At 32.7% G+C, this 21,509-nt stretch overlaps 1 protein-coding gene across 1 annotated transcript in view; it reads right to left on the reverse strand.

Annotated features, from left to right (window-relative positions):
* The window catches only part of LOC114330394 (gamma-aminobutyric acid type B receptor subunit 1), a 363,275-nt gene that overhangs the window by 46,685 nt on the left and 295,081 nt on the right, over positions 1 to 21,509 (reverse strand). The window contains exon 11 of the mRNA XM_050657124.1: positions 12,966 to 13,205. Within this exon, the coding sequence (XP_050513081.1) occupies positions 12,966 to 13,205 (240 nt within the window). The remainder of the gene's footprint in view (positions 1 to 12,965; positions 13,206 to 21,509) is intronic.

Genomic DNA, 21,509 nt, shown 5'->3' on the forward strand with positions numbered 1-21,509 from the left:
TACTGGTACCTGTTTACAAAAACAAGGGAGATATACAACAATGTACAAACTACAGGGCTATAAAACTGCTTAGCCACACCATGAAAATATGGGAAAGAGTAATTGACAGACGGATACGTGAAGAGACCGAAATATCCGAGAATCAATTTGGCTTTATGCAGGGTAGATCAACAACAGATGCAATTTTCATTATAAGGCAGTTGATGGAAAAATACAGGAGTAAAGAAACAAACGCTCATATGGTATTCATTGATCTTGAGAAAGCATATGATAGAGTTCCTCGAGAGATTCTGTGGTGGGCACTCAATAAGAAAGGAGTCCCTGGTGAATATGTAAAGATTGTGAGGGATATGTATGAGGGAGTAACGACTAGTGTTAGGACAGGTGTGGGAGAGACTGATAAATTTCATGTGAAAGTAGGATTGCACCAAGGCTCTGTGCTTAGTCCGTATTTATTCTCATTAGTTTTGGACCAGATAACAGCGAAACTACAGGGTAACATTCCATGGTGCTTAATGTATGCTGATGATGTCGTGTTAGTAGGAAATAGTGAAAGAGACTTAGAACAAAAACTGGAACAGTGGAGACAAGCTCTGGAGGAAAAAGGTTTAAAACTTAGTAGGACAAAAACAGAGTATTTGGAATGTTCATTTAAAGATGGAGCTACTACAAATAAAATGGTATCTTTGGATGGTGAAATGATTGTGAAAAGCAATAGTTTTAAGTACCTAGGATCGGTATTACAGAGTAATGGAGAAATAGATGGAGATGCATGCAGTAGAATTAGGGCTGGATGGATGAAGTGGAAAGAAGCGAGTGGTGTGTTGTGTGACCGAAAAATTCCAATGAAGCTGAAGGGAAAATTCTATAAAACAGCCATAAGACCGGCTATGATGTACGGAACTGAATGTTGGGCAGTGAAAAAGAAAGAGGAACAACGAATGCATGTGGCGGAAATGAGAATGCTTAGATGGATGAGTGGAGTGACAAAGAAGGATAAAATTAGAAATGAGTATATTAGGGGAAGTCTAGGTGTGGCACCAATTGATGCCAAAATGAGAGAGCATAGGTTAAGATGGTTCGGTCATGTTCAACGTCGAGACGTTAATCACCCAATACGAAGAATAGCTGAAGTGCAGATTCCTGGAAGGAGTAGGAGAGGAAGACCAAAGAAGACCTGGGGGGAGGCGATAAGGCAGGACATGTTGGTAAAGGGGATTAACATTGATATGACCCAAGACAGAATTGTGTGGAGAAATGCAATTAGGGAAGCCGACCCCGCATAGGGATAAGGCAAAGAGAATGATGACTGTTTTAATGGAAATTGGGTGTTGCTTAATAGATCTGTACATATATACACGATCATAAATACAGCTGCGCTATTGTTGATTAATATAAAATTGTGTGATATGAATTGGCGTAATCATCAAATTGTTTTCTAAACTTTTAATGATCCATTGTTTTGACCTAATTTTTCAGTAGCGATTTTTGTTTATTTTCTTAGCACGTTCTCTCTTAAAGCATTTGATTTTGAATCAAAAGCCAACCAGAGATTTTTCTGAAGATATTAATTATCTTGCTTGTCAAGGATTTATAATTCGTGGATATGTAAGTTCTTCTTGGCCATATTCCTACAAAACTTGTATTAAGTGGGCTGGGTTTTTGTGAAAAAGTGCTTTTGGGTGACTAAGTTGACTTGCTCTTCTTCTCCATTCATGCCTATATTATGTTGTTCTTTTCAATTATTAATTCCATCTTTTCTGAAGTTCAAGTGAAGTTCATTTGACTGTTCAAGTGTACACACATAAATACTCAGAGCTCCGCTATCTAATCAGTGGCAATTAAGTAGTAATTAAGATATCATTAGTCGTGTGATATCAACGGCCATGGCTATAAGCTATCACGATAAATTCAAGTAGCCCTAGGTAAGCGAAATATTTAAATATTTATTTATAATGTTTCCTATGCATGCCGATACGGACTTCGCACTACCAGTCCAACAAAATAATGCGATGTTCGCAGAGAATACACAACGTTCACAAAATGAGCAGTCGCTTTATAATGCATGGTGTCATTCCGAAGAAAATGTTAAGAGACTTAATATGAATAAGCTGCTTAATAAGCTGGAAAAAGCCGAACAACATACAGGGTAACCGTAAGTGCTGATGAATCACAAAACAATTTAAAAGCAGATAAACTTGAATACTGCACCGATAAAGAAGATCTAGCGTATGAAACGGGCTGGATAAGACAAGGAAAAAGGAAAAACAAAAAACGTAAAATGGATACCTCATTATCTCCTCCCTCTCCGCAAAAATCAAGTGCAGAAACACAAATTGAAAAACCGATCAAAAAACCAAAATCACCACCGCCGGTTGTAGTAGAAGGTTTCCAAAGTGCTGCTGACCTGAACAAACTCCTGGTTGAGGCTGGTATTAACTTTACTATGAAAATCATAAACAGTGAAGTTATAAAAATTAATACAGCCAATAGCGATAACTACAGAGCTTTAATCGAGAAATTAAATACGAGTAACCTTTCGTACCACACTTATGAAAACAAACAAGAGAGGCCAATTAGAGTTGTTGTTAAGAAATTACACCACACGTGGCCACCAGGGGACATAGTAAAAGACCTACAAAAACGACAATATAAAGCCATTAAAGCTGACAAGAAATTCAAATGGAACACTAAAAAACAACTAGATATGTTCATCCTAACATTTAGACAGAATGAAGATATATATAGAATTTACAGCATAACAGACATACTTAGTACGAGACTTGAAATCGAGCCATTGAGGAGTTCCAGATTAGTCCCGCAATGTAAAAGATGCCAGGCTTACGGACACACGTGGAAATACTGTAAAAAGGAGCCAAGATGTGTAAAATGTATTGGTAAACACCTTACTAAAGATTGCCAAAAACCACCGGAAGATAAACCAAAATGTGTTCATTGCGGCCAAAACCATCCTGCAAGCTACCGCGGATGTTATGTAGCTAAAAAATTACAAACAATGAGAAACCAGAGAACAAACAAAGACAATATTATAAAAGCGCCCCAGAGGGTTATTGAAAGCAAAAAACTGAAAACGGCAGAAGTCAGTCAAAGTTATAGTGATGTAACAAAGAATGCAAGGAGACATGCACCATCGCAACAAGAAAAAGAAACTGATATTACATTAAAAATGATATTGGAAAAGCTCACTAAGATTGATGACAAAATAACTCAAATTGATATTAGAGTCACCCGACTAGAGCATAGCGCTAAAGGAGCTATTCCGAAAATCAGAAATGACTAAGGACCTCCGAATAATGGCGTGGAACGCAAATGGACTGTTACAACATCAGATTGAGTTGAAAGCAGTACTAGACATTAAGAAAATTGATCTGTGTCTCGTTTCTGAAACACATTTCACTAAACAGTCATATACAGGGTGTCCAGAAACTCTACCGACAAGCGAAGACAGGAGATTCCTCAGATAATTTTAAGACAATTTAACCCAATTCACCTAGTCCGAAAATGCTTCTTAAGGGAGCCTCTTTGAAGATGGCGTCATGAAATTAGTTTTGCTTAAATACCCCCAGAACGCATTTATTTAGAAAAACAAAAATTGGTATGCTTATTTACTTTTCAGAGATGAATCGATTCCATCCATTGCAAATTTCTAGTAACGGTCATAGGCGTCCGTGTTGGGTAGAGCAACGGGTATTTTATCGCATAACTTTTTTGACCTTAACTTTTATGCATTTTTCACAACGGATTATTAAATTGTGAGGTATTCTAGTACTAAAAGGTACTCTTGGTTTAAGTCGTTAGGACACACCGTTTTCTAGAAATATCGATTTGAAAGTTTTTCGTTTTTGGAATTTGAAAAAAATTGAAAGAACTTTTCAACAAAAAACGAAGTAGTTAAAAAAGATCAAGGCAGGTTTTGTTTATAATTGATTCAGAGTTGGACCAACATCTCCATATAGCTATTTCAGCATCCTTATGCCTCATCAGTGAAGCTCAGATGTCTCAACTCTGAAGAAAATACAAACAATTCTGCCAATTTAAGGCAAAACATCGCAATGCAATGAACCCACCTCTGAGACGCAATTTAGCGACATCTCTCGTATTACAAGGAAAACAACGAAAAGCCCCAGATACAAAGTTTACTACCTTTAAAACAATTAGAATAATTGAAATAAAAATACAATAAACAATATTTTAAATCTAAGACTTTTCGTTAATAAACTGCTTTCTGGCTGCATCCCGTATCTCCGGATTTTACAATATATAATCACAAGAGACGAAGAAAGTAGGAGAAAGCAAATAGAGGACGCTTAGGCCACGCATTTACCTTCCCTTCGTCAAGGAAAAGGACCGAAAGACAGTTTCTAAATACTCAAACTGAGTAAAAATGAAAAAGATAAAACAGATCAAGGCAGGTTTTGTTTATATTTGATTCAGAGTTGGACCACCATCTCCATATAGCTATTTCAGCATCCTTATGCCTCATCAGTGAAGCTCAGAAGTCTCAACTCTGAAGAAAATACAACCAATTCTGCCAATTTAAGGCAAACCATCGCAATGCAATGAACCCACCTCTGAGACGCAATTTAGCGACATCTCTCGTATTACGAGGAAAACAACGGAAAGCCCCAGATACAAAGTTTACTACCTTTTAAACAATTAGAATAATTGAAATACAAATACAATAAACAATATGTTAAATCTAAGACTTTTCGCTAATAAACTGCTTTCTGGCTGCATCCCGTAAAACGAAGTATTTTACCAACATAAAGTAAGAGTAACTTTTAGTACTCGAATACCTCATAATTTAATAATCTAATGTTAAAAATGCTCAAAAATTCAAAACAAAAAAGTTATGCTATAAAATAACTGTTGACCTACCCAAAACGGACGCCTATGACCAGTACTAGAAATTCGCAATTAACGAAATCGATTTATCTCTGAAATATAAATAACTGTACCAGTTTTAGTCTTCCTAAATCGTTTTTTAAATTTTTTTTTAATTTAAAAAGCGAAAAATTTTCAAATCGATTTTTCTACAAAACGGTGTGTCCTACCGATTTAAAACAAGAGTATCTTTTAGTACTAGAATACTTCACAATTTCATAATCCAGTGTCAGAAATGCATAAAAGTTAAAGATAAAAAAGTTATGCGATAAAATATCCGTTGCCCTACCCAAGACAGACGCCTATGATCGGTACTAGAAATTTGCAATGGATGGATTATATTAATATCTTGTAGATAAATACGCGTAACAACTTTTGTTTTTCTAAATAGAAGCGTTCTGGAGGTATTTAAGAAAAACTAATTACAAGACGCCATCTTCAAAGAGCTCTAACTCCCTTAGGAAGCATTTTCGACTAAGTGAATTGGGTTAAATTATCTTAAAATTATCTGAAGAATCTCCTGTCTTCGTTTGTCGGTAGAGTTTCTGGACCCCTTGTATAAAATTTAGGGGGTACAGAGTATATTCAACTGTACATCCAGATAATGCAGCTAAAGGAGGAAGCACTATTATACTTAAAGATAACATCTCGCATCATGAGGAATTAAAATATGCAACTGAGCACATACAAGCTATAACAGTTTGTGTAAAGATGAAAACAAATATCATAAATATAAGTTCAATATATTGTCCTCCTAAACACTCCATTAAAAGAGAACAATACAAGGAGTTTCTGAACACTTTAGGAAAAAGATACATCATCGGTGGCGACTTTAATGCAAGGAATACCCACTGGGGCTCTAGGCTAACTACAACTAAAGGAAAAGAACTATTGTCAGCTGTTAAAGAACAAAAGGGTGAAGTAATATCTACTGGTAGACCAACATACTGGCCTACCGATAAGAACAAAATTCCAGACCTGATAGATTTCTTTATTTACAAAAATATCTCAGCTAACTATCTGGATATCAATGATGGCTGCGACATGAACTCTGATCACTCACCGATAATTTTAACTATGAGTGATACAGTAATCAAAAAAGAGTTCAATCCAATATTGACTAATAAAAAAACTGACTGGGAGAGCTTCAAAATAAACATTGAACACAAAATTAATCTTGCTGTGCCATTGAGAAACACCAGGCAACTTGATGACGAATTAGAATATTTTATAAAAACTATCCAACAGGTAGCTTGGGAAAATACTCCCACAATAACTCCCAGAACAAAAGGGAACAATTATCCAAAAGAAATCAGAGAACTGATATTAGAAAAAGAAAGTTAAGAAAAAAATGGCAGCAATACAGAGCTCCACGAGATAAAACTAGTCTAAATAATGCTACACAAAAACTGAAAAGGGAGATACAGAATATAAAAAATTCAACAATTGATTCTTTTTTAAGTAATTTAACAGCTGACAGAACACAGATTATTCATTATGGAAGGCAACAAAAAGAATGAAGAGACCAATTATTCATTCTCCTCCTATCAAGTTGGAAAACGGCAACTGGGCTAGTTTCGGCAAATTTGCCGGCAAAATTACGTCCTAACACATTTATGCACGCCTAAAAACGATCATTGAATGAGCTACTTACTCTACAAAGCATTTGTAAATTAACACATAGAAATACACTTTGTATTCTATTTTTCACCTCATCACTTGTTGTTGGTGGCATTTTATATAAACTTCATTATTAACGTAACCCCAAAAAAATCAGTCCAGTTTATCAAATTCTGTTGATTTGGATGGCAACGCTACTGGTCCATTGAAAAATGAAAATACCTCGAAAACTAATAAATTTAGACATAGCGAATGTTATCCAAAAATAAAAGTACGGTAATGGTACTTTTCAATAGTGATATAAAATACAGGGTGTTCCATTTAAAATTACTGAGAAAATAATGTACTGGCGTTTTGACTCACCCTGTATTTGATACAAAGAAAATTTGCAATATCAATCATTATTGAAAATTTTGACAATACGTAAAAAATACGGCATTAACAAACCATTGCTGTTTTGGTTATTTTTATTTATATACGGAGTTGAACTTCTTACGATTTTCATATAAAATTGGTTATAACTTTGTAAATATCCTGTATAACATAACAAACCTTAACATTTTTGTGATGGAGAAGTTAACAGGATTTCGAATTTAAAATAAAATATAGGGTGTTCCATTAAAAAAAAAAACATAAGTTTGGTCTGCGACTATGTTATCGAACACCCTGTAACATTCTAACTAATTTTTTGATATGAAGCTCAAAGGTGGCTAAAATTTTTGTTATTAACTTTTATTGCTATTTATTACTGTAGCGGATCTATTGAGCTATTACCCCACTAATAAATCACCCTGTATTTATTTAATATAACTGTATCAAATTTCCTGTACTATATACATTGAGATTTAGCTAATTTCCTTTCAACCAAATAATCAGCACCTAATCCGATGTAAGCATAAATTACGCACCACCTATCCCCATTGTTCCATCTCCCACAACGTTGTTTAATTTCTTGTGTTCCAATTGAAGATACCAATGAAACCGATACCGTCGCGTCGCTCGATTTTAGTCCTGGATCCCGCGTACCAAAAAAGTTAATAGCAAGTTTAAAATTTATTATTAGCTTAACGGTATCTAGTCGGACACACTTTGATGTAAGGGAACACTGGAACAGGGCAAGTTTTAATTGTGGAACAGGTTACAAGTTTCGAACGTCAGACCACGAAAACCTCCCATGTATTTTTTCGGACAGAATTTCCAATTTATTGCTATTTATCACTAACATAATTCATGTCATTTGAAATATTACGTCTCGGACTTATTAAAACGCCCAATACATTTGTCGGATAGAATTTTTTCATATATTAGGTATATAAAGTTTGCTATTCAATAAACTTAAAAACAACCAGCTAGTTTTCACAATCATAAACTTGTCAGGATGACAAATTCCACAATTAAAATTACGTTACACAATTAAAACTTCACCTGTTCCAGTGTTCCCATACATCAAAGTTTGTCCGACGAGACACCGTTAAGCTATTAACAAATTTTCAGCTTGCTATTAATCAACTTTTTGGTACGCGGGATCCAGAACTATTCTGCTTCGTATTGCCAAATTCAAAGACAACGTTGTTTCCCGATCCGCGGATTTGTTTTTTTGTCCCCGAATTGTTTCGAAAGAAAGATGTGCCCGTGTTTATTTCGTTTCTCGTTTGTTCGGGGGATTTAACACAATATTAATTAAAATTGGGTGTGAGGCTTGTACTCGACGGATCCTACTACAAAAATTTTCATTTAATTTCGAATGTTCTTCAGTCAAGATGTTTGTGTTTTTTTAAAGTACATCTTCAACTTTCTATTTGTTCAAGAATACTGAACAACAAAAAATAACGTTTTGTACAAGTGATGGATTCGATCGTTACTTGATGTAAGTTGATTTTATCTAATGATAAACCACTGAAAACTTTTGTTTTCAACACTTCAATATTCCTCATGTAAATAACATACTCTTTACTCGTAACAAGTAATTAGTTTCAGAGATATTTGAAGTTAAACATGTAACGGCTCAGATATTTTGATTAATGTATTGTTCCGCTTAATTTTAAACTTTAAATATTTCGAAAATTAATGATTTTATCGCAAAAAAAAACGATAAAATCATTAATTTTCGAGATATTTGAAATTAAAAATCGGCGGCACAATACATTATTCAAATTAACTATGCCGTTACATGCTTAACTTCAAATATCTCGACAACTAATGACTTTATCGTTATGAATGAAGAGTATATTATTTACATAGAGAGTATTTTAGAATCTAAAAATTGCACTAAAATGGCAATTTCGCCAGTGGCGTAGAATTTGGAAACGATCAACCATTCACTGTTCCCTGTCGTATGCCTCTGGTAATTGTAGCCAGAAACGTTTATTTAGCAGAATTTCATAGGGTGTATAGTACCTACACTTTCTGACAAGTATGAAAAGAATACGTCGAATAGTTTTAAAATACTCAGCAGCCTGTAAAAGCAGCCATAATTTATTTAAGTGATTTTGGTTAATAGTCCAGGGCGCATCTGTTTTGAGATGAACGTTGAGAGGCGCCTCAAATTTTTTGCAGAAGTTGCTTGAAAATAACTCAAATAATAGTATTTGAGTTATCCTCCTACTCAAAATGGTCCGGAACATTGTTTAAATAATCAAAATGTCAAAATATGAAGGAAAAATTCGATTTTTTTATTGGTTTTTGATTATAACTTTAAAATGATTCATTTGTGAGAAAAGTTGCGTAATTAATTTTTCTACCATACGGAATTGGTTAAAAATTTAAAAATAGTCACCCTTGTTGCAAAGAAGCAATAATTACGAAAAAAAAACATACAAAAACAAGTATTCGCATTTTCCGCTTTTCACGCATTTTACGCTTTTACCATTTATGCTACACTTAGGACCTTCATATTTTACCCAGAAAAACTTTATGATATAGTAAAACAATACTATAAATTTCATTAGGATCGGTGTAATAGATTTTGCAAAATAAATTTTGCATTCCAGCTTTCGCAAAAAAAATCATTTTTTTTTAAATGTTGCAGGACTGAAAATGAAGCAGATAGAAAGTTGAATTTTTTTTTGCTTATAGAAGTGTACTGTACCTTTCATTTGCAATTCGCAAAATTAAAATCGATTAATTACCACGGCCTCAGGAAATTTTTTAAATAAACATTAATTTTTGGTGCTACGCGCAGGACAGCGGTGTTCGATTCACATAAGTTGATTTCCACCAAAATTTCTTTCAATCTTTATCTAATATATTATTTTCTTACTCTATATTTTGTTGTATTTTAATATTTTAATTCCACAAAAATCAAACTAATTTTATTATTGTTTGTGAAATATTGTTTAAATAATTTCATATGTTTAAAAATAATAAACTTTTATTCTCTAAGTAAAAATATATGAACAAAGAAAGTTTTTGCTAAAAAAATGTTATTTCAAAGGATAGAGTATGTGTTTTTTTTGCAATAAACAAATTTATTTATTTATATCGAAATGTAATAAAAATTAAAGTGTATCAATCATTATCAAAGGTCATTGGAATGCCCAATCAGAGCAAACTATCCGCTGTCCTGCGCGTAGCACCAATAATCAATGTTTATTTAAAAAAAATCCTGACGCCGTGGTAGTCAATAGATTTTAGTTTTGCAAATTGCAAATGAAAGGTAAAGTACACTTCCATAAGAAAAACAAATCTCAACTTGCTATCTGCTTTATTTTCAATTCTGTAATATTTTGACAAAAATGAATTTTTTTTGCGAAAGCTGGATTGCAAAATTTATTTTGCAAAATCTATTGAACCGATCTTAATGAAATTTACAGTGCTGTTTTACTCTATCAAAGTTTTTCTGGGTGAAACATGAAGGTCCTAAGTGTAGCAATGGTTGAAAAACGTAAAATGCGAATATTTGTTTTTGTATGGTTTTTTCGCAATTATTGCTATTTTGCAACAAGGGTGACTATTTTTTAAATTTTTAACCATTTCTATGTTGTAGAAAATTTAATTACACAACTTTTATGTTAGTACAACTTTTCTCGGAAATGAATACTTTTAAAGTTATAATCAAAAAACGAAGAAAAAAATCGAATTTTTCCTTCATTTTTTGACATTTTGATTATTTAAACAATGTTTCGGACCTTTTTTAGAGGGAGGATAACTCAGATATTATTATTTGAGTAATTTTCAAGCAATCTCTGCAAAAAAATTTGAATCACCTCTCAACGTACAAATTTACTAATATTTTTACAGATGCGCCCTGGTCTACAAATCGTAATATTTTAAGGTCTAGAATACACAACTCTGAGATTGAACATTCTTAATGAAGCAGCCTGCATGTACATCTCAAAGGCATATACTCTTTTTCCTGTTGTCCATTTTACAACTTGTATAGCCATAAAGGAACATAGAAAAACTTAACTATCTAATTATTCGGATCCTGAGCTCCAGACTAACTAAGGGCGCGTCCATAGTGCACAATGGTTTCCGAAGTCAGCGCCGAGTCCGTGTGCAAATTATCCTTCGTATTTAAACGGATCAGTCCAAAGTTCACCTGCGCGCTCTTATCAGGATTATTCGCACACGGACTCGGCTTTCTCTCTCGGAAATCAGCGTGCACTGTGGACGCGCCCTAAGGTCTGATAATGATTTTTTATAGTCCAGGGTAATAAGGTTTTTTCCAGGACACTTGAACAGCCAGGGTACTGAAGCGTTTTTTCGACAGGTAATACCTATAAGAACAAATTGTAACTATTTCCTGCGTAAGATCTGGCAGCCATTTTTATTTATTTTATTTATAAAAAGTGTTAAAAAATGGCATTTTTCACTTTTTTTTAAATCAGTGGAAAACAGGGAAAGTTATGGTTTTTTTAGTACAAATATCTTCTAGATTATGGAAAAAGCTTTAAAATGACGTATTACAAAGTTTGATATACTTATTTATTGTTAATATAATTGCAAAAAAGCTGTTGTAAAAATTAGTGTACAGCTTTGAAATTTTTGTCAAATAAAACAAGAGTTCTTTGGTACTTAATATTCATTCAATTGTTTAAATTTTATTCAAATTGTTTATCCCAGAGAGTAATTTGTTTGCAATAACATAAGTCAGAAGAAAATGACGTTAGAACCTTTCCACAGATGTCAAATGAAAGAGCATGAACTATTTTTTAACTTGGTTTAAAAATAGTGAATAAAAAATGCATTTATTAGCAATAAATAATTATGCAAAATTATCGTAAATCTTTCATTATAAACTTTTTATTTTGTTATGTAAGAAATTATACATATTTATTATAATTTTTTATCAATTATGATATAGATAACATTACTTGGTAGTTGTGCACTTAAAACAGGGTAAAAAAGTAACTTTTTTTGGAAAAAGTTATTCAAAAAGTTTATAAAGAAAAATTGACGATACATTTGAATAATTATTTACTACTAATAAATGCATTTTTTATTCACTTTTTTAAACCATGTTGAAAATGTAACTCATGCTCTTTCATTTGACACCTGTGGAATGGTTCTAAGGCCATTTTTTTCTGACTTATGTTATTGCAAAAAAATGCTCTCTGGGATAAACAATTTGAATAAAATTGAAACAATTGAATGAATCGCTTTGAAATTTTTATCACATATTAAGCACCAAAGAACCCTCATTTGACAAAAATTTCAAAGCTGTACACCAATTTTTAATACAACAGTTATTAAGAAAATATTTTTTTGCAATTCCGACTTTTTCGCAATTATATTAACAATAAATGAGTATATCAAACTTTCTAATACGTCATTTTAAAGCTTTTTCCATAATCTCGTAGATATTTGTACTTAAAAAAAATCATAAGTTTCACTGTTTTCCGTTGATTTGAAAAAAAGGGGGAAATGTCATTTTTTGACATTTAATTGTTTATAAATAAAAATGGCCGCCGAATCCTACGCAGGAAATAGTTACAATTTGTTCCTATAGGTATTACCTGCCGAAAAAATGTTTCAGTACCCTGGCTGCTGAAGTGTCACGAACAGGGTATATTTTTGTCTTATTACCCTGGCCTATTAATGTTCATGAGCATTTTCTTTGCTTGTTCGATTCTTGATAGGATTTCTCTTTTTGAGTTACACTCGCTATTGACATTTGCTCCCAAATAATTTTTAGAAGTAATCTGCTGTATTGGTGTCTTTGAAAAGGTATGTCAAAGTCACTTGGCATGCAAATGTACGTTAACGATCGTTTTTTTAAATATTAAAATTTTAGTGTCTTTGAAATATTGAAATATTTTATAATAATAATTATTGGTTCGCTGTCTTGATATTGTCAATCTACTGCTCAATTCCAATATTCATCTCCCCATTGAAACCAATCTCTCACACTATCAATTGCTGCCCAACATACACTAAGATAATGCTACGTTAATAAACAATAAATAATATCACAACCGGATAAACAAACAATCACTTACCAGGACTAATCCCTTATAAGCGTAAATTATAGCTAACCAAACATTGTTCTGTTGGCTCTCGCAATGCTCCAGCTCCGGCCTGATTTGGGCGTCATCCAGAGCTGATACGGGAGACTCCAACGGGAATATCTCGATACGACGATGTAGAGGATCCAACAGTTGCCATAAAAACATTACCACAAAGTCGATCATCAACAGGCCGGATACCATCGAGTACAGTTTCCAGGGTTGAACTTTTTTCTATACAGATAGATAATAAAGAAATAATTAAAAAAGGTCGTGTTTGATACCGGAAATACTAACATAATAGCGTAATGTACAAAAGTTGCTCTATTCAGTACACCCTTAAGTAAAATATCGGTTACTTTTGTGCTCATATATTTATGTAACATCATAATATTATCATATTATATCGTAATACCATCTTCTGTTACACTTTGTGTTTCTTTGCCTTTCAATTATGTATACCATGTGAAATATTAAGTTTTTTTTTTAAATTCACTCCAAAAAAAGTATTATTCGGAGTAACAAGATCATATAAATAATTATTTAGTTTATTAATTTTTAGTAAATCAAAATTCATACACAGTCCTCTTCAGAAAAATTATCCACCTTAAATAACTTTTGAACCACTTATTTTTAGGAAAATCACAAAAACACGTCAACTAATATTAGGCCTGGATCCCGCGTACCAAAAAAAGTTGATTAATAGTAAGCTGAAAATTTGTTAATAGCTTAACGGTGTCTAGTCGAACAAAATTTGATGTACGGGAACACTGGAACAGGGGAAGTTTTAATTGTGGAGCAGTATAAAAATTTGGAACGTCAGATTACGAAAATGTTTTATGTATTTTGTCGGACAGAACATCCAATTGATTTGTTACCGTTTCATTAAATTCTCATGCAAAAATCAGACTGCTATTACTAAGCAACATGATTCCTGTCATGTGACAGGTTCTTCGTGTTCCACTCATTAAAATGCCCAGTTGGTGACAAACACCAATCTGATTTTTGCACGAGAGTTTAATGAAATGGTATCAAATCAAATGGAAGTTCTGTCCGACAAAATTCATGGAACGTTTTCGTAGTCTGACGTTTCAAATTTTTAACCTATTCCACAATTAAAACTTCCCCTGTTCCAGTGTTCCCATACATCAAAGTTTGTCCGACTGGACACCGTTAAGCTATTAACAAATTTTCAGCTTGCTATTCTTTTTCTTCAGGTGCCATCTCCGCTACGGAGGTTGGCAATCATCACAGCTATTTTAATTTTTGAAGCAGTAGCTCTAAATAGTTATTTTGAGCTACATACAAACCATTCTCTCAGGTTCTTCAGCCATGAAATTCGTCTTCTTTCCGATGCTTCGTTTGCGATTAATAGCTTGCTATTAATAAACTTTTTTTGGTACTCGGGATCCAGGTCTATATTTGAAGGGGGGGACATGCCATATTTAATCTTGCTGGAAAAGGCACCCCCTCGTCCCTCGTATTATCCCTTTATCTTTTTTAAATTAGTACCCAATTTTTTATTTTTTACTTGGATTCTTCTTTTTCTGCTGATTTCAAAAATATATAATACATTAGACGTGAAGTGATTAGTTTCTGAAATAGACAATTTTTCTTTTAAGAAGATAGTATATGTTTCACCTTAATTTACTGTAATAAAATAGGTTTCCCGGTCGTTGGATTGGTAGAAGAGGGCAAATGACGAATTGGCCACCTAGATCACCGGATTTAACACCCTTATACTTCTTCTTATGGGGGTATTTAGAAACAAAATTTTATGCTACTCAACCAGAATCTCTGGATGATTTACGACAAAGAATTAACTCCAGACTTGTTAATTAATGTCAAGAATTTCAAAATAGATTGTACATGTGTTATACATTTTCGAAATCAGCACAAAAAGGAGAATCCAAATATGAAATAAAAAAGAGGGTAGTAATTAAAAAAAAATAAAGCGATGAGACGGGGGGTTAATGGGTGTCTTTTCCAGCAAGCTGGAAAGCTATTTGACGTGTGTTTGTATTTTTTCTAAAGATCAGTGGTTCAAAAGTTATTTAAGGTGGATAGTTTTATCTGAAGAGCACTATATATCGCCATAGTAAAGCTTTAAACGTGCTTTAGATATCAAATAATTACCTCCAAATCCGTTCAAAAATCTTTACTTTTTCACACATTTCTGAAGCTGTAAGATATGAAATTCTTCCTGTTTTTTTTTTGTTGATATTATCGTCAAATCGATAGTAAGACAATTTAATCAACTTTGATGATGATCACTCAGTACTATGACAATTTTCTTTCAATTAAGTTCACATTTTGAGATATCATTCATCTTGTCCCAATACGTTTCTTAATTCCATCGCCGCTCCATCACTCATTGTACCGTTCTTGAATTTCTATAGCCGCGAGTACATGGCTTTATTTAACACTTTCATTTTCATATTTTGCATATTTTTACAAATATTTGCCCCTATGTGATTTTATCCAGTCCTGTCAACGATTCATACATATTGGCATTACAATGACTTAAAAATAATACTGTAACCCCCGTATACCTGTTTGGGTCGAAATGAAATTAACATGTTGACATTTTCCAGGATTATCTACGATCTTTAGACCGCATAAGAAGTTAAATCCCTCTAGATCCTCTAAATAAACGAAAATGAAGGACGGTCAAGATGAGAACAAATAAAACAATAAATCCTAGTCTTGAAATTAGAACAAGCGACGTCAACTTGTAACAACGTTGGGCTTGGGATTCCTCTCATCTGACATGACAGGGATTTCGTTGTTGTGGACAGATCAACAGATGTTTCGTTGTTTGAAATATGGTCCCTTTATACCAACTAACAGGTGGCGCACTATTCTATAATTATTATTCCAGTTAAACTGTTTCGAATATTAATTTAAATGTTATTGAAACATTCTTGTAAGGGGTGGCTTTTGATTCCTACTCCAGAGAAATAAGCAAAATTTAAGGGTGTCCAGGACATCTCAATAGCCATGTGTTTGACGACTTCTTTTGTTAATATTATTTAAACTATTAGACACTATTCCTTTCTTTATGCAGAGGGAGCAAAATTATGGAATAAATTAATTTTACCTAAAATGGAAGATTTTCGAGAAAGATCCCGGAACAAGTCGACTTTTGTTTTTAAATTACAATTTTTGGGTTTATATTTCATAATGGTGACGTGATCCATTTGTGCGTGATGACGTAACCGATGATTTTTTAAATGGGAATAGGGGTCATGTGGTAGCTCATTTGAAAGGGTGTTCAATTCTCTATTCAACAATATGAACATTAACATCGCTTTTTATACAGGTTGGTAAAAAAAATAATTTTTGAATTAAATTAATTGCCATAAAAAGAAGAATGTATGTAATTTATTTAACTCATAGTACATTCTACTTCTGTCAGAAAATACAAAAAAAATGTTTGTTGGGTAAATAAACATTGCTTTTCGCTTAAATTAAATGTTCAAACTGCCAAGAGGCTGGTGGGAGGCAGTTTGAGATTGAATTTAAGTGAAAATAAATGTTTATTTGTAAAATAAACATTTTTTTCTATTTTCTGGCAGCAGTACAATGTATTTTGAGTTAAATAAATTACATACATTCTTCTTTTTGCGTCAATTAATTTAATTCGAAAATTATTTTTTTGGTCACTCTGTATAAATAATGATGTTAATATATTTATTACTAAATAGAGAATTGAACAACCTTTTAAATGAGCTAACACACATTCCCAATCCTATTTAACAAAAATCATCGATTACGTCATTACCATCAGATGGATGACGCCACTGGTATTAAATATATGCCAAAAAACTGTAATTTAAAAATAAATATCGACCTCTTTCGAGATTTTTCTTCAAAATGGTCCATTTTAAAGAAAATTAACTTATTCCATAATTTTGCCCCTCTCTGTACCTACAGTCGGAAAAATAAAAGAATGCCCATGAACGAACATATAAAACACGCTGTATTTTCCTGTCACTGTGTCACAAAGAAAATTGTCCAGTGCAAGTACATGTAACAATAAGTATTACATGTACTTGCGCTGGCCAATTTTTTGTGTGACACGGTGACAGGAAAATACAGCGTGTTTTATATGTTCGTTCATGGGTATTCTTTCATTTTTCTTACTGTATATAGTTTATAATATGAATTTTAAAGTTCACCCTCCACCAGTATAGTATAAGCTGATGTGAAGCTCCATATTTTGGAGCTATGTAAACGACTCTGTTCAAAAGCAATCTATTTTAAACTTTCAAACATAAAGCCACAAATCAAAAGCAAAAAAGAAAGTGATGCTGTGTTAATAAATTAAACCAAAACTCTTACAGGATCACTAGTGCAGTGAATATATTGTAACCACTAGTGCAAATATCATATACCTGTATATCCTGAAGATTTTTCAGTGCGATACTTTTACTAGTATTTAGTTTCTGTAAAACATAATATCGAGTAAGAAGATGAGTCAAGTTAAAATTAGCAAAAGCAGTTAAAACGATGAAAATGATAAGAAGCATCTGATGAATGGAGATGTAAATTTTGTAGTAAACCTTTTCATTATTTATATACTTTATACAACTCCGCAGACGATTTACTTTTCTCTTTGGTTACATACTCTCTTTTTACAGATCTCTCTCCTGCTGTCATCCGTCTCCAGCCTATAGATGATACTCGGTAAGTACTCATTTCACAATGCACAATAGTCATAGCTCAAAAGTCAAAATACAACTAGATATATTTCAAAAAGTGTCCACATAAGAGACAATAGTCCTTAAAAATAATTAGTTAAATAAATAAAAAGATAATGATTAGCGCGTCGAGCATATAGGCCAGGGTAATAAGACAAAAATATACCCTGTTCGTGACACTTCAGCAGCCAGGGTACTGAAGCATTTTTTCGACAGGTAATATTTACCTATAGGAACAAATTATAACTATTTCCTGCGTAGGATCTGGCGGCCATTTTTATATATAACCAATTAACTGTCAAAAAATGGCATTTTCCCCTTTTTTTTTCAAATCAACGGAAAACAGTGAAACTTATGATTTTTTTAGTACAAATATCTTCGATATTATGGAAAAAGCTTTAAAATGACGTATTACAAAGTTTGATATACTCATTTATTGTTAATATAATTGCGAAAAAAGGTCGGAATTTCAAAAAAAATATTTTCTCAATAACTGTTGTAAAAATTAGTGTACAGCTTTGAAATTTTTGTCAAATGAGGGTTCTTTGGTGCTTAATATGTGATAAAAATTTCAAAGCGATTAATTCAATTGTTTAAATTTTATTCAAATTGTTTATCCCAGAGAGCATTTTTTGCAATAACATGAGTCAGAAAAAAACGACCTTAAACCATTCCACAAGTGTCTAATGAAAGAACATGAGCTACATTTTCAACATGGTTTAAAAAAGTGAATAAAAAATGCATTTATTAGAAATAAATAATTATGCAAAAGCATTGTCAATTTTTCTTTATAAACTTTTTGAATAACTTTTTTCAAAAAAATTAACTTTTTTACCCTGTTTTAAGTGCACAACTACCAAGTAAAGTTATCTATATCATAATTGATAAAAAATTGTAATAAATATGTATAATTTCTTATATAACAAAATAAAAAGTTTATAAGGAAAAATTTACGATACTTTTGCATAATTATTTATTACTAATTAATGCATTTTTTATTCAATTTTTTTAAACCAAGTTGAAAATATAGCTCAGTCTCTTTCATTTGACACCTGTGGAATCGTTCTAACGTCATTTTCTTCTGACTTATGTTATTGCAAAAAATGCTCTATGGGATAAACAATTGGAATAAAATTTAAACAATTGAATGAATCGCTTTGAAATTTATATCACAAATTAAGCACCAAAGAACTCTTATTTGACAAAAATTTCAAAGTTGTACACTAATTTTTACAACAGTTATTGCAAAAATATTTTTTTTGCAATTCCGACCTTTTTTCGCAATTATATTAACAATAAATGAGTATATCAAACTTTGTAATACGTCATTTTAAAGCTTTTCCATAATCTCGAAGATATTTGTACTAAAAAAACCATAAGTTTCCCTGTTTTCCATTGATTTGAAAAAAAAAGTGAAAAATGCCATTTTTTGACACTTAATTGTTTATAAATAAATATCGTCGCCAGATCCTACGCAGGAAATAATTACAATTTGCTCTTATAGGTACTACCTGTCGAAAAAACGCTTCAGTACCCTGGCTGTTCAAGTGTCATGGGAAAAACCTTATTACCCTGGACTAATAGTAGGCCCATAGTTGGTTTGGTCATTCTCCTCCATCCCTTCTTGTCTTTTTAGATCATCTTCTATATCCATTTTTCACCTTCTTCTGGGAAGACATCTTCCCTGATTCCTATTAATTGTACTTAATAGTAGCATTTATGCTAAGCTACCCTCTGATATCCCCTCTATGTGTCGTAGCTCTTTGGGTTCTTATTACTCCTAGTATGCTGAGTTTTCCCTCTCAGATCTTTTGCCCTTCTTATTCAAATGCCGTTCTTTATTTTTCCTCTATACAGGGTGTCCAGAAACTCTACCGACAAACGAAGACAGGAGATTCCTCAGGTAAATTTAAGATAATTTAACCCAATTCACTTAGTCCGAAAATGCTTCTTAAGGGAGCTAGAGCTCTTTGAAGATGGCGTCTTGTAATTAGTTTTTCTTAAATACCTCCAGAACGCTTCTATTTAGAAAAACAAAAATTGGTACGCGTATTTATCTTCAAGATATAAATCTAATCCATACATTGAAAATTTCTAGTACCGATCATAGGCGTCCGTTTTGGGTAGGGTAACGGTTATTTTATCGCATAACTTTTTTATCTTTAACTTTTATGCATTTCTGACACGGGATTATTAAATTGTGAAGTATTCTAGTACTAAAAGGTACTCTTGTTTTAAATCGGTAGGACACACCGTTTTCTAGAAAAATCGATTTGAACATTTTTCACTTTCTGAATTACAAAAAAAAAATTTCAAAAAAAAAACTGTTTAGAAAGACGAAAACTGGTACATTTATTTATATTCCAGAGAAAAATCGATTTCATTAATTGCGAATTTCTAGTACTGGTCATAGGCGTCCGTTTTGGGTAGGTCAACAGTTATTTTTTAGCATAATGTTTTTGTCTTGAATTTTAAAGCATTTTTGACACTAGATTATTAAATTATGAGGTATTCGAGTACTAAAAGTTACTCTTACTTTATGTTGGTAAAATACTTCGTTTTTTGTTGAAAAGTTCTTTCAATTTTTTTTAAATTCCAAAAGCGAAAAACTTTCAAATCGATTTTTCTAGAAAACGGTGCATCCTACCGACTTAAAGCAAGAGTACCTTTTAGTACTATAATACCTCACAATTTAATAATCCGGTGTCAAAAATGCATAAAAGTTAAGGACAAAAAAGTTATACGATAAAATACCCGTTGCTCTACCCAAAACGGAAGCCTATGACCGGTACTAGAAATTTGCAATCGATGGAATCGATTCATCTCTGAAAAGTAAATATGCATACCAATTTTCGTTTTTCTAAATAGAAGCCTTCTGGAGGTATTTAAGAAAAACTAATTTCATGACGCCATCTTCAAAGAGCTCTAACTCCTTTAGGAAGCATTTTCGAACTAGGTGAATTGGGTTAAATTGTCTTAAAATTATCTGAGGAATCTCCTGTCTTCGTTTGTCGGTAGAGTTTCTGGACACCCTGTATATTGTAATTAGTATTTTTGGTTTCCATATCTGCAGCATTTCTTGTTGTTGGTTTTTTATGTAATATTCATGTCCATGTCTCTGATATGTTCATCATCATAATTGGCTCGACAGCCCTTTCTGGCTCTTGGCCTGTTCCAGGATTCTTCTCCACGCTGATCTGTTTCGTGTTTTTTTTTCTCCAGTTTTTTATTTTTATATCATTTTCTATTTGTTCTAAATATCTCAGCTTCGGTCTTCCTCTTGTTCTTTTTCCTACTGGCATCTGTCTGAATATTTTGTTTGGTATTTTGCCTTCTTCCATTCTTTCTACATGTCCCATCCAACGCAGCCGTCCTATTTTAATGAATGTTATGATATCCGGATCCTGGTATATTTCGTATAGTTCAAAGTTGTACCTTCTTCGCCAAATTCCATTTTCTTTTGTGCCCTTATATATGTGTCGCAAGATTTTTCTTTCAAAGGTGGCTAGCAATGTTTTCTCTCTTTTGGTGAGTGTCCAGGTTTCTGAGCCGTATGTGAGTACCGGTCTTATTAAGGTTTTGTATATTTGACATTTTGTTTTCCTTGCGACGTTGTCTGATCTTAGTTGCCGAATTAAGCCATGGTAACTTTTATTGGCAATAAATATTCGCCTCTTCACTTCCTCTGCTACGTTATTATCAGATGTGACTAGGGATCCCAAGTACGTAAAGTTTTTTACCCCCTCAATGTTGTATTCTCCTATTGTTATATTTTGTGGCTACCTTATTTCTGTGTTTTTACTTTCCTGCATATATTTTGATATGTTACGTCCGA

The sequence above is a fragment of the Diabrotica virgifera genome, chromosome 7 (genome assembly GCF_917563875.1).
Source record: "Diabrotica virgifera virgifera chromosome 7, PGI_DIABVI_V3a".
Taxonomy (NCBI): Eukaryota; Metazoa; Arthropoda; class Insecta; order Coleoptera; family Chrysomelidae; genus Diabrotica; species Diabrotica virgifera.